Source organism: Lepidochelys kempii, chromosome 2 (assembly GCF_965140285.1).
Source record: "Lepidochelys kempii isolate rLepKem1 chromosome 2, rLepKem1.hap1, whole genome shotgun sequence".
Lineage (NCBI taxonomy): Eukaryota > Metazoa > Chordata > Testudines > Cheloniidae > Lepidochelys > Lepidochelys kempii.
This window is the reverse complement of record NC_136381.1, coordinates 184,529,464-184,542,855: the sequence shown is the minus strand read 5'-3', so window position 1 is coordinate 184,542,855 and position 13,392 is coordinate 184,529,464. Positions and strand designations below refer to the sequence as shown.

The 13,392-nt window shown below is 37.8% G+C and overlaps 1 protein-coding gene across 4 annotated transcripts in view; it reads left to right on the top strand.

The window, feature by feature from the left end:
* MLH1 (mutL homolog 1) overlaps window positions 1-13,392 on the top strand; it is a 32,164-nt gene that overhangs the window by 4,812 nt on the left and 13,960 nt on the right. For 3 of the 4 annotated variants that reach the window (XM_073332997.2, XM_073332995.2, XM_073332998.2), the window contains 5 exons: window positions 5,106-5,178; window positions 6,704-6,795; window positions 7,569-7,611; window positions 9,950-10,038; window positions 12,530-12,642. In XM_073332997.2, coding sequence (XP_073189098.1) covers window positions 5,106-5,178; window positions 6,704-6,795; window positions 7,569-7,611; window positions 9,950-10,038; window positions 12,530-12,642 — 410 coding nt within the window. Of the gene's footprint in view, window positions 1-5,105; window positions 5,179-6,682; window positions 6,796-7,568; window positions 7,612-9,949; window positions 10,039-12,529; window positions 12,643-13,392 lie in introns of those variants that run through there. The other variant, XM_073332999.2, reaches the window with a different exon arrangement.

Here is a 13,392-nt window from a genome sequence, read left to right as displayed (position 1 = left end):
ATATGGGTGGCTACAAAAACAATGCAAATATCAAATGGAAGAAGAATAAAATGGAGCATTGTGGAGGAAGCTTGTAATAGGACTAGAGATGACAAGCACGGGGGTGGTAGAAGGAAGTGAGAGCAAAGATATAGGCAGAAGCACAGTTGTGGATTGAGTGCTCTTTATTCAGACCAGAGGCTCTCAAACTGGGAGGCGAGAGAAGTTTTAGAGGGGCGGGGGGAAATATGCTGCGCACATTTTACCCACAGCAATGAATAATGAGCAAAGCTGATTCCTCCAAACATATCAGGTCCTCAGATGGCGCTGTGCATTTGTCTCTAGATGGCGCTATGCATTTTTACAGATTTCTCTTAAGCTTGCATCGCATTACACAAAGTCATTGCCATCCATACGTTAATCCGTTTGCTATGATGCAGTGTGCACATTTAATGATAAGCATTGATCACAGTTTTGCTTTTGCTCTTATTGCAATGGATTGTTGGTTCTGTTTGTATCGTTACTGTTTCTAATATTTAGTGAGTTGTGTGTCGATTTTTTTTTTTAATCGGTAAAAAATTGTGTGGTGAGGCAGGGGCGTAACCTACTACAGACAACAGAGGGTTGCAGTCAAATAAGTTTGAGAACCACTGGTTCAAACTATAGAGGTAAGTAACGTTGCTGGGTTTAGCTAATTTAACGTAATTTTAAACCTTCATATAAGATGAACAATTCCTTTAAAGTAGGGCTGTGAAGCGATTAAAAAAATTAATCGCGCAATTGATCGCGCTGTTAAACAACAATAGAATACCATTTATTTTAAATATTTTTATATGTTTTCTACATTTTTAAATATATTAATTTCAATTACAACACAGACTACAAAGTGTACAGTGCTCATTTTATATTTATTTTTGATGACAAATATATGCTCTGTAAAAAACAAAAAAATTGTATTTTTCAATTAACCTCATACAAGTACGTTAGTGCAATCTCTTTATCATAAAAGTTGAACTTACAAATGTAGAATTACGTACAAAAAACCCTGCATTCAAAAATAAAATGTACACCTTCAGAGCCTACAAGTCCACTCAGTCCTCCTCCTTGGTCCGTCAATCACTCAGACAAACAAGGTTGATCACAATTTGCAGGAGATACTGTTCCCTGCTTCTTGTTTACAATGTCACCTGAAAGTGAGAACAGGTATTCGCATGGCACTGTTGTAACTGGCATTGCAAAATATTTACGTGCCAGATGCGCCAAACATTCATATGTCCCTTCGTGCTTTAACCACCATTCCAGAGGACATGTGTCCATGCTGATGATGGGTTCTACCTGATAACGATCCAAAGCGATGAGGACTGCCGCATGTTCATTTTCATCATCTGAGTCAGATGCCACCAGCAGACGGTTGATTTTCTTTTTTGGTGGTTTGGGTTCTATAGTTTCTGCATCAGAGTGTTGCTCTTTTAAGACTTCTGAAAGCATGCGCCACACCTCGTCCATGTCAGATTTTGGACGGCACTTCAGATTCTTAAAGCTTGGGTCAAGTGCTATATTTTTACAAATCTCACATCGGTACCTTCTTTGCGTTTTGGCAAATCTGCAGTGAGAATGTTTTTAAAACGAACACGTGCTGGGTCATCATCAAAGACTGCTATGAAATATATGCAGTATGCAGGTAAAACAGAGCAGGAGACATACAATTGTCCCTCCACGGAGTTCAGTCACAAATTTAATTGAAGCATTATTTTTTTAATGAGCATCATCAGCATGGAAGCATGTCCTTTGGAATGGTGTCCAAAGCATGAAGGGGCATACGAATGTTTAGCATATCTGGCACGTAAATACTTTGCAGCGCCGGCTACAACAGTGCCATGTGGACACCTGTTCTCAATTTCAGGTGACGTAAGTAAGAAGCAGGCAGCAGTATCTCCCGTCAATGTAAACAAACTTATATGTTTTAGTGATTGGCAGAATAAGAAGTAGGACTGTGTGAATTTGTAGGCTCTAAAGTTTTACACTGTTTTGTTTTTGAGTGCAGTTATGTAACAAAAAAAAAACTACATTTGTAAGTTACACTTTCATGATAGAGATTGCACTTCAGTACTTTTATGAGATAAACTGAAAAATACTATTTCTTTTGTTTATCGTTTTTACAGTACATATATTTGTAATAAAAAATAATAATATAAAGTGAGCACTGTGCACTTTGTATTTTAAGTCAATATTGAAAATGTAGAAAAACATCCAAAATATTTGTCAATGGGTATTCTGTTGTTATAAGTGCAATTAATCGCGATTAATTTTTTTGAGTTAATCATGTGAGTTAACTGTGATTAATTGATAGCCCTACTTTAAAGGAATTCTATTTTAGAGACCAATCTAGTGCAAACTTTCTTGTCCATTTTTCACTTTCAGATAAAATTATATAGGTAGAACTGGTTACTTGATATTTCCCATTATAAGACCATGTTTTCAGTTGCTTATGATTTTGCCAAACTCTTAACCACTGAAAATTTTCTTTGCTGGGTATATACCTCAGACTAAATTACTTGGGGAAATTTTACCCAAATTGGTTCAGCTGTTCCGAGAATGAGGCTAGGAAAAAATACATTGTTTTGTCCATGTTAAAAAAAAATTCTGGCAACCTTTTCTTTGATGAGCTTTAGTGACCCCATGCTTTGGAGCAGGGAGTTAAAATTTGGCAAGGAAGTGGCCTTTGTGATGAGCCTTTTGCCATTCTGATGAAAACCTACCCAAATTTGGCCAAGTTATAAGCCTTTGAAAATTTACAGTTTGCATATGCTCACTAGAGAGTTCTTAGATTTTTGTCAGATAAATTTCCTGAAGATTCTGTCCACATTGGGCATGTTCCCCTTGGGCATATCAGTTATGATGCAATCTCTAATTACAACATTATATTTGAGGATACTCAGAGAACCTCATGGCTTAAGACACTCCAAATACGGGTGGTTTTTTGTTCAGATTTGTTTTTTTTCCCCTTTCTAGGTTATGTCTTGCTTTATCTTATACAAACTGACTTACCTTGTCTCTCTAAGAAAAGGGTAGGTGAGATAATATCTTTTATTGGGCCAACTTCTGTTGGTGAGAGACAAGCTTTCCAGTTTACACAAAGCTCTTCAAGTTTGGAAAACTAGAAGACCTGAAGAAAAGCTCTATGTAAGATCGAAAGCTAGTCTCTCACCAACAACAGAAGTTGGTCCAATAAAATATATTACATCATCCGCCTTGTCTCTCTAATATCATGGGATAAACATGGTTATAACATTGCAGCATTAAACCCTTTTGTTAACGTATTTGTTTTTAATGATTATGACATCTTCAAATAGCTAACTGTTCTCTTTCTAATTTATTTTGTCTTCAACTAAAAAAAAAAAGTCCTATAGGTATCCATCCGGTACTTTGACCCACTGCCCCATAAATTAAAAACCAAAGGACTGTCCATAAATATGTACACCTTAGCCCCCACCATCCTCAGCAACCTTAATCAAGAGGGGAAAAAGATGGGCTTTGCAACACATTTGGGAGGTTCATAAATCTGGTTTCTGGCAAACCAAAAGGGAGCAGACTCTACAACTGAGGACTCCTTACAGAGAATGCCCTGCCACCAGTCCCCTTTTGTTTATGTTGAAAGAGCTTCTGCTCAAATCTCTTACCTGGTCTTAACTGTGGGGCTGGGGACGCAGGAAGAGGTGAATTCTCAGGTAACCTGGTCCCAAGCCATTTAGGATACCTTGAATTCCACCCTGAAGCTTATTGGAAGCCAGTGTATGTCACAGAGCACTGGTCTGATGTTGTACCCAAGTTGAATGCCATTTAATAAGAATGCTGCAATATTTTGCATTGGGCTGAGCCTCCAAGGTGTAGATTACAGTAATGTAATTTCAAGTTAACAAAGGCATTTTTACATGCAAAATGTTTAGAATTAGGTAGTTTTTAAATAAAGTGATAATAGTTATCTAAATTCTGTACCTGGAAAGAGATGTATATTGGCTGTCCCCGGTATCTTAAAGTTTGTTAAAATTTATGTGAATTTTGAAGAAAAATATTTGGCCACTAGAGGGCAGTCATGGTTTTTTAAAAAATGTTCTGTTTTACAGTAATGAAAATGTAGCAGTTTTTCATCTTTTTTGTTTTTGCAAACAGTGTTGTGAATATTGTTCCAGAAATACAAAAATGGGACAGTTAAGGAAAACCAGTTAGCTTAAGTGAGAATCTCTCCTTCCATTAGAGATAAAGTTTTTGTTATAACTTAGAACTACTGTATTTCCTCTTAACAGGAAATAACTTTGTCTTATACTAACTATACAATACATAGGTAGGGACTAGAAACGTGTACTACATAAACTGATTAACCTGTATAACTCACTAAAGCAATTACATCCTTCAAAGATCCTAACTATAATACTCCAATAGTGAAAATAATAAAGTGCACGTGTAGGTTTGTAAGATACTATATTTACAAGGCAGGTCTGCTAATCTAACTTGTCCCTTGCTGAAGCACTGTCCTATGGTCCTTAACAAGGAAATAGCTGAACCTCAAACAAAAAAGAAAGAGTTATAACCCCATCCTACAGCAGAGGATATTGTAAGATTCTGTTTTATTACCTGAGCAGGTGGGAGTGATTGCAAATAGATAAGAGAATAGAATACAATTGTGGCTCTTACTTGTCCACAAGACAAGGGAAAAAAATTGCAACCAGTAAAAATAAAAATAAATTAAATCACATATAAGCTTGATTAATCATGAAGATTAGTAATTCCTTTCACATTGTCCATTTTATTTCCTCTTCAAGCTTTAAGAATACTTAAAGTTCTCACTCAGACTGATATTAGAGCCCAATGTTTCTTGTATCAAAAAAATCTCAAATATTTGTTTTATATTCCTGTAAATATGTTAGTGACATAGAAGTTCAAAAAATGAAAAGTAAAACTTGGATAAACCTGGAAAAAAACAAAAACCCCAACACTGACTGGAATGGCTTATTTCCTGAAACCCCCTCGCCCCTACCTGATTTTTCACAATATTCATGTCTGATCCCCCCTCCCCCCCAGCTACTTCAGTGTCTGACAACTATTTTTTTTTTTTTTTTTCTGATTAGAGCTAGCTATTGTGATGGAAAACTGAAAGCGCCTCCCAAACCTTGTGCTGGAAACCAGGGGACTCAGATCACGGTAGGTGGTGGTGGTGGTGATTTGTTTCTTGTATTACCATAGTCCTAGCCCAGTTCATGGATCAGTACCCTACTGTGCTAGGTAAACACAGAACAAGATGATGATCCATGCCCCCAAAGGATTTAGGTTATTGTCTGTCTTTCTGGCCTGCACATCTACAGCCTCATCAACTAAAAACGTATTTTATAATTGCCATGTAGTTTTTGTGACCTTGTAGAGGATTTTACAACAACATAAGTGCTTTGTGAAATCTGTCCAAAGACTGTAGGGCAAATTGCACAGGCTTCTCTTCCTCTCTAGATGGTGGCAGTGTATAGTGACATGGGAGAAATATTTAATTTTGTTATGTTTGGACTTGACATGTTAGCATTGGGAGAGTTAGGTGTACATCATATTTAAAACCATGCAATATTGAATTGCATCATAAACTTAATGGGACACTGGCTTCCAAATCCAGTGTTAGGTCTAGTGTGTTAGTTGACCTAGTCACCTAAATAAAGAATCGGTACATAAAACACAGATTAATATTGTGCAGTAGATATAGCCGTATGGGAAGAGAAGAGTTAGTGTTTTTTCCCATGCTGCTCACACTTGGGAGGAGCTCTCCATGAACATATGTAAAGCTACCTTATTATCTTCCTCCAAAACCCACTTCAGAGCTCTTTTTCTGTGATGCCTACAAAATACTTTACAACAATTAAAGTGCTAGTGTGCTGAGACCACTGCCTATCATGCTGACTAATAATGTCTCATTTTTAACTTGTACTCCGCCAACTGTCTATCCATCTTTTGTCTCTTGTTTTACACTTAGATTTTAAATTCTTTGAGGCAGAGGGAGTATGTTCTGTGTTTGTAAAGTGCCTTGTGCAAAGGTGTCTGGTCCATGACAAGGGCTCGGAAGTGCTATGTTAATACAAATAATTAATAACAATAATAGTGGTAGCAACTCTTATAACAAAAACAGGAAACTGAACTTCCCCTAATATTTATGCCTCTAGGAGTCCAACAATATGTTTAATGTTAATTTGCTAATTTCATTATTTCAGTTGGTCCTAAATTCACAGAAGGGACTGTAGCGATGGATCTTGTTACTTAATTTGTATTGCACTAAAATACACTGAGGGGGAGTACTGTGTCTATAATTATCAACTGCAATGTACAATGTACTGCAATGTAGGGATTTTTACCTCAGAACTCTTCTTTGAGTGTTGTTTGATCTGAGGACCAAACACTGGTGAAATTTGTGCCTTCTTGTGAAACATACAGTTATCAAAAATTTTGTGATACTTCACTATCTTTCTCTAGAATGGCATTTTGTTAGGTGAAACTAAGCAGCTAGAGTACAGCTAGAACATAGAATTTGAGTGTTGTTCATAAATTAAAAGATGCCCAGACCATTTAGGTGATTTTATATCAAGAAGATTGGTTCAAATCAAATATGTTTTTTAAGTCTTGTTTCAAATATGTGAATTTTTTTTTTTTTTTTTTTTTTTTTTTAAAATAGTGACACTTCTTTTTAATGCAGGTTGAGGATCTTTTTTACAATGTAACTACAAGGAGGAAAGCCTTAAAAAATCCAAGTGAAGAGTATGCAAAAATATTAGAAGTCGTTGGCAGGTAAAGTACTGAAATAAATAGCTCCAACTTATTTTATCTGTTGGGTTGCCTTTTTGTGTTGGTTAATGTAAGACAATCCCAGTTTATATCCAAATATTTGTTTGATAACTTAGAAACCCAAAATAACAATAGAAACCGTGGACATTACTTCCATGGTGGTGTCAGGCTGTCATTAGATTGACAAAAATGCCACTGGATCAAATTGTGAAATCCTTACAAGAGTAAACTCCCATTAAAGCCAGATCAGAGTGAAAACTAAGCAAGGACCTTATGATTTGGTCAATTTTGAATGAATGCGTTGGGATTCTCACCTTCCCAGGGATAACTGAACAAGTCGGCCAATTTCCTTCTCCCTTTCCCAAAAACTGAGAGTTTATTCCATTTTATTGAAAAAATCACTAAGGGTGAGATGGAAATTTTGCTGTTCCTCGTAATGCTGGTCTGTCTGACATTGGAATGCTTTAGCTTTTGCCTAGAAGTGGTAAACTGATGGGTTCTTTTTAGAAATTATCATAATTTCCTATACTTGGAGTAAACTAGGTTGATCTTTAAATTTCATGTGGTTTGAGTGGGTCAGCAAACTGTTATACTCTCATGTGGCAGCTCGTTTGAACTGAATTTCTTTTAAACTAAAGAAACTGTTGCTGTATCACAAGAAATGTAGTTATTTGTTCACATGGACTTGCTTGTTAACTACTTTAGTAGAGTATGGAGGGACAGCTTGTCATTTATTCTTTCATGTACTGCAGTTTTGTTTTGTACTTGTTTTTCAGGTATGCCATCCACAACTCAGGTACCAGTTTTTCAGTTAAAAAGGTATGTAGAACCTTTGTAACTTCACATACTTACATCAATTAAATAAAGGGCCTGGTCTTTTGCCATGGATTTTGTAATGGGAATAGTCTGTGAGGTCGTTTTCTTTGCATGTAAAATAATTTGTTTTTCTGTAATCTGGATAAACTAAACATCAGTTTAAAATAATAAATCCAAATAAAAACTGAGCATCAACAGTTCAGATTTTTCCTTGAGCTCACAAAGCTAACTCTTAACCATTTTGTTTTCTGAGGTGCTTCAGGATGTAAACCAATCTCTAAGGAGTTAGGATGAAACATGAGGTGGGGATAGGTTGTCCCACATCTGCCTACTACGGGGTCTCTTGAATCTCCCTGTGGAATGGTGTTGGCCTCTTTAGGAGACAGGATACTGGACTAAGTGGACTGTGGGTCTGATCCAGTCTTGCAGTTCTATGTCACCCCCTTGTTTGACTGCTTTCCCTATTCCTGGGATTTGCATCGTTTTTTTGCAGTTATTTCTTTAGGAATTTTCATATGTTGTTACAAATCCCTAAAACAAGAAGTCTTAAATCTTACCGCTTCTGAAATTTAGAATAAGAGAGTATCATATAACTGCTAGAAACTAGGTGTCTTTTTATCCAAATTGGAGTCAGGTTTGGTAGCGAACTTTTCCCAAACAAGCATTGTTTATACTATGAAACTTACTTTTTGCTGAAAGTTGTTATCAGTAACTGGTACAGCTGAACTGATGCTGACTGTGGTTTAGCTAGAAGTGTAGTCAAAGACAAACCATGTTGATATGATGGTGAAAGTAGCTGCCATTTATAGTAGAGCTTCCAACATTGCTACCACTGGTGGTGGTGTAAATTTTTTGTTTAAAAAATAAAAATCTCTACTGTAGATAAGATCCTTTTCTTTCAAATAGTGATGCAAAGGAGAAAGGCAGCCTATTATGTGACTTGGAAAATCAGTCTATAATGAACACTAACAGAAATTTTATAACATTGAGGTCCTGCCCAATACTTCTTTATTAACAAATTCTTAATTTTCAATTGACAAACACTTACTAGCTGCTTCTAAAATATCTTTGTTCTTGCATGATTTTTAATGATCAGCCAGCAGATTTCTCAGGATTTACTTACAAATATAGCTTTCCTTTGGCTTATTTTTATTTCATTATATTTAAATAATGAAAAAGACCCTTGAATAAAGACTGTAGTTACCCTGACCATTAATGTTACAACATAGCATCAACAGTGTTTAAAAAGCAAACATTCAGATAAGAGCAAAACTCATTTTGGTTAGCCTAACTTAGTTAGTTAGCCAGCCAATGACAAAAAAGCTCCTTTCTAGATCTGCGTTGTTTTGGAAACATGTTCTCGCTTTTCTCTAAAAATCCTGTCAAATAGATGACTTTTATAGCATGCTCAGAGGGTCATCGAATTCAGGCTATTTTGGACCAAGAACTTATGCTTCTCTCTCTATCATTTTAAAACAAAATAAAAGGTAACCAAAAGCACCTAAGTGACTTAAGAGCCCCAAACCCTTTTTTAAAAAGTCACATAGGCACTTAGGAGCCTAACTCCCATCACTTTCAATAAGGCTTGACTTTTGGTGGAATTTAAGCAAGTACCTAGGTCACTTTTCAAAGTAGAACTTTGGTTCTTAAGTCACTTAGGTGCTTTTGAAAATGTTCCCTATTTGAAAATGTTACCTAAAGACTTTAATGGTATTAAAATATTGTTTATTTGGCAAATGAATAAACCACATTTCTTGCATTCAATAGAAGTTTTCTCATGAATAGACCACTCATGTCACTCTTCAAACTTGCACCTGGAGCAGTTGCCCACTGTCCCCATATCTTGCCATAATGCATTCAAGCACTTAAATGTTGCTGTTACAGCTATACCTGCAATACTCTCCTAGTATAGATGCAGTTTATACTGACAAAGTGCTTTTGTACTGGTTAGGCAAGTGAAATAAGCTATGCTCACAAAGCACTTTCTTGCTGGTATATCTGTGTATACCCTAAGGGTTTTCCCAGCATATCCCTATCCAGTAGTGCTAAGCCAGCAAAAGTTTCTACTGTACACCTGACTTAATCTCCTCTTTGCATAAATATCTACAGACTTTTAGAAAAAGCAAAAAATCACACACACACACACACACACACACACACACACACACACACACACACACACACACACACAAAACCTTCAGGCAAAACAAAAATTGAGTTTGTGTCCCATATGTTTTTGCAAACTCAGTAGAAAATGTCTTGCAGTTATTGAATAGATTTCTAAAACTTCAATAATAATTGTATTTGTAAACATAGTAACACTAATTTCTTTTCTCTTTAGCAAGGTGATACGGTGGCAGATGTTAGAACCCTATCAAATGCCACAACAGTGGACAATATTAGGTCCATTTTTGGAAATGCTGTTAGCCGGTATGTTGACCATAAAGTTGTTTTTAAATGAAATCTTATTTTTTAGCTCTACTTAAAATAAATAATTAAAAAGACCCAAAATCTCTGTGATGATCAGAGTATTTCATAGTAGTATGGTGCAAATGAATGTAGCTATTGAGTTAGCATACTACACTATTTAAGTTAAGATAAAATAACATAGGGTATTACTACCCAGCAGAGGAAGAAGCTGCAGCTGGCCTGTGACAGCTGACTCGGGTTCATGGGGCTCTGGCTGTGGGGCTGTTTCATTGCTGTGTAGGCCACTGGCCTCGGGCTGGGGCCCGGGCTCTGGGACCCTGAAAGGTGGGAGGATCCTAGAGTCCAGACTCCAGCCTGAGCCCGGTAATCTAGACAGCAATGAAGCAGCCCTGCAGCCCAAGATCCGCTAGCCTGAGTTGCCTGCAGGGCCAGCTCCAGGTACCAGTTTTCCAAGCAGGTGCTTGGAGCGGCACTGAGAATGGAGTGGCAGTCCGTGTCCCGCAGCTGCAATTCGGCGGCAATAAAGTAATAATATTCAGTTATGGACCCAGTGACAATTTAAAACTCTCTCTTGGTCTCTCAATGCTAGTAACATGTGCCTTAAACCTTGCAAGTACTAAACTTCATGCTTGCCAGTGATAATGTAACAGTCATTCCTGTTCCTAGGTAGCCACAGGATATTGGACAATGTGGCATGTTAATTTATTGAAAAGCTATGAAAATCTAGATAATTTATAGAGGCTTTTGAAATTTTTCTTTCTAATTTTACTATCAATTTGAAGGTACATGGTAAATAAGACTACTTGGCTTCATTATTTGTGTGAGTAACAATTTTATGTACCAACAAAGAATGTTAAGACTCCCTAAAAGGATTCTGATATTGGGTAACTATCACATAAACAAAACATCTGCACTGTTGTCATAGCAGTGTTGTTGTAGCCATGTTGGTCCTAGGATATTAGACAAGGTGAGTGAGGTAACATCTGTTATTGGACCAACTTCTGTTGGTGTGAGACAAGCTTTTGAGCTTACACATAGCTCTTCTTCAGGCCTTTGAAAGGCACTCAGAGGGTCACAGCTAAATACAAGTTGGAACAGATTGATTAGTTTAAGGAGTTAACACGTATTTCAAAGGACCATTCAAGGTCAGGGCACTGGCTCATGGGAGCTCTGCTTTCGCCACTGCGGTTCCTGGTAGAGCTCTGCAGATACTGATTTATATCCACATGGATGTAAATTTTGTATCCGCGAGGGGCTCTAGCTATCGGGGCATTTAGTGCATTGGATGAGATACCACATGCTGCGATAGGAATGTGCAGGACCCATGGATCTTGAAAGGTATATCGTGGAAGGTGTTGATCATTACAGCATTGGATATATGTCTACAGGTTTTGCATCTATTGTTCTGGCAGGATCTGGTGCTGCTTTGAGTTTGTGTGTCATGGTCTGTGTGGAACTTGCTTCTGATGATGAGGTTGAGGAGTTGTTCGAAGGCCAGAAGAGGGATTTCAGGAAAGATTTACGTGGTCCCCATAGAATATGGGTTGTGATTGTTTGATACCCTGTATGGGTTCCAGAGTGAGGTGACAACTAGGGATGTGCAGTCAGAGTGGGGTTTATTTCTGTAATGAAGCAGGTTCTCTTGGGCTATTTGGCCCATTCCGTGATGCAATTTATTTCTCTGTTGGAGTGTCCTTGTTTGGTGAAGGCGGTTTTAAGTGTGTCAAGGTGTATATTTTGTGGTATCTGAGTGCCTGGCTGCAGATAACAACAGATTTTTGGTGTGTTTGGAGTGCTTACTGGATCTGTGAAGGTGGGTGTGGTGATCTGTGTGTTTCTTCTAGATATTTTTCTGTAGTGTTCCATTGTTGAAGTGGATCATGGTTTCCACGAAATTGATGCCAGTGTGAGAGTTTAATGGATGGGTAGTAGTTGTGGTGGAAATCTATGAGGGAGTTTAGGTCATCTGTCCTGATGATGAAAATATCATCAATGTATCTCAGATGTATCATTAGATTCATGGTGCATTTGTCCAGAAATTTTTCTTAAGGTGGTCCATGAAGAGGTTAGCATATTAGGTAGACATCCTAGTACCTGTGGCTGTTCCCATGGTTTGGACAAAGTGTATGGTGTTGAATGTAATATTGTTATGGGTGGGGATAAAATGGAGCAAGAGTTTGGTGGTGTGTTGGGGTAGCTATCTGACTGCATTTCCTAAACAATCTGCACCGCCTTATACTTAGCTTTGACACTCAGAGTACACTTCCCGGACTTGAAGAGCTCTGTGTAAGCTCAAAAGGTCTCTCTCACCAAGAGAAGTTGATCCAATAAAAGATCTTACCTCACCACCTTGTCTCTCTGTATAACCAAATTCATAATGGTGTATTTCTACTTGCTAGTAATGTAACTATCTTAAACTCATGTCAATAAAACCTTTGCACAGCACCGCATATTTTCATGTATTCTTTTTCAAAATAAAAACTGTCTACAGAGAACTGATAGAAGTGGGCTGTGAAGATGGAAAGCTGGCCTTTAAAATGAAAGGTTACATAACAAATGCAAATTATTCAGTGAAGAAATGCATGTTTTTACTCTTCATAAATCGTAAGTGTAAAGAAATTTGTACAGTTTGTAAATACTTTGTTTCTTTTTGCATAATTTTGAGCAGAGTGTACATCCATTTCTTTCTAAAGAACAGCAGCATCAAGGCTTTGAACGTGCACCTTTTTGAAAATCACATTAAGGGCTAAATTCTGCCATTGGTGAGATCTTGTAGTAAGCAGGGATGTCGAAAGTCAAACCAAATGTTTACCTGTCTGCAGTGTTTTGTGGTCTGGAGAGTTATAGAGTGGCTGGAGCCAGGTTCAGCCTACAGCAATCCATGCGTACCATGACACAGAGTTCTCTGTGGCTCTCCCTACCCCCACTTGCCATAGCCTTCTCCACCCAAACAGGTAGAGGCATGGGGCCACCTCCTTATCCCAGGAGTGGGAGCAGGGGCCTTCCTTCCTTAGGGGTCTCTTGTGCCCCCCATCCCCTCGCCCCCCACAGCAGCAGGGAGGTTTCCCCAAATACTTACTCCTGAACTGGAGTTTATCCGCTGGAGTGGGCGGGCAGATTGGTCTGCTGCACTTTTTTCTCCTGTCATACATAGAATCCTCTTCTGGGATAATGTTGGCAGGGCCACCTAGGGTAATGGGATTGTGGAGTTAACACTGCATTAAGATGCATGGGGCAGTTCTGAATTATTGTTTCTATCATTGCGTCAGTTGCTCAAATCATGTTTTCAGGCTTTACTTCTAGCCATAAATTTACTTAAAAAAAAAAAAAGAGAGAGAGAGATTCTGACATAAT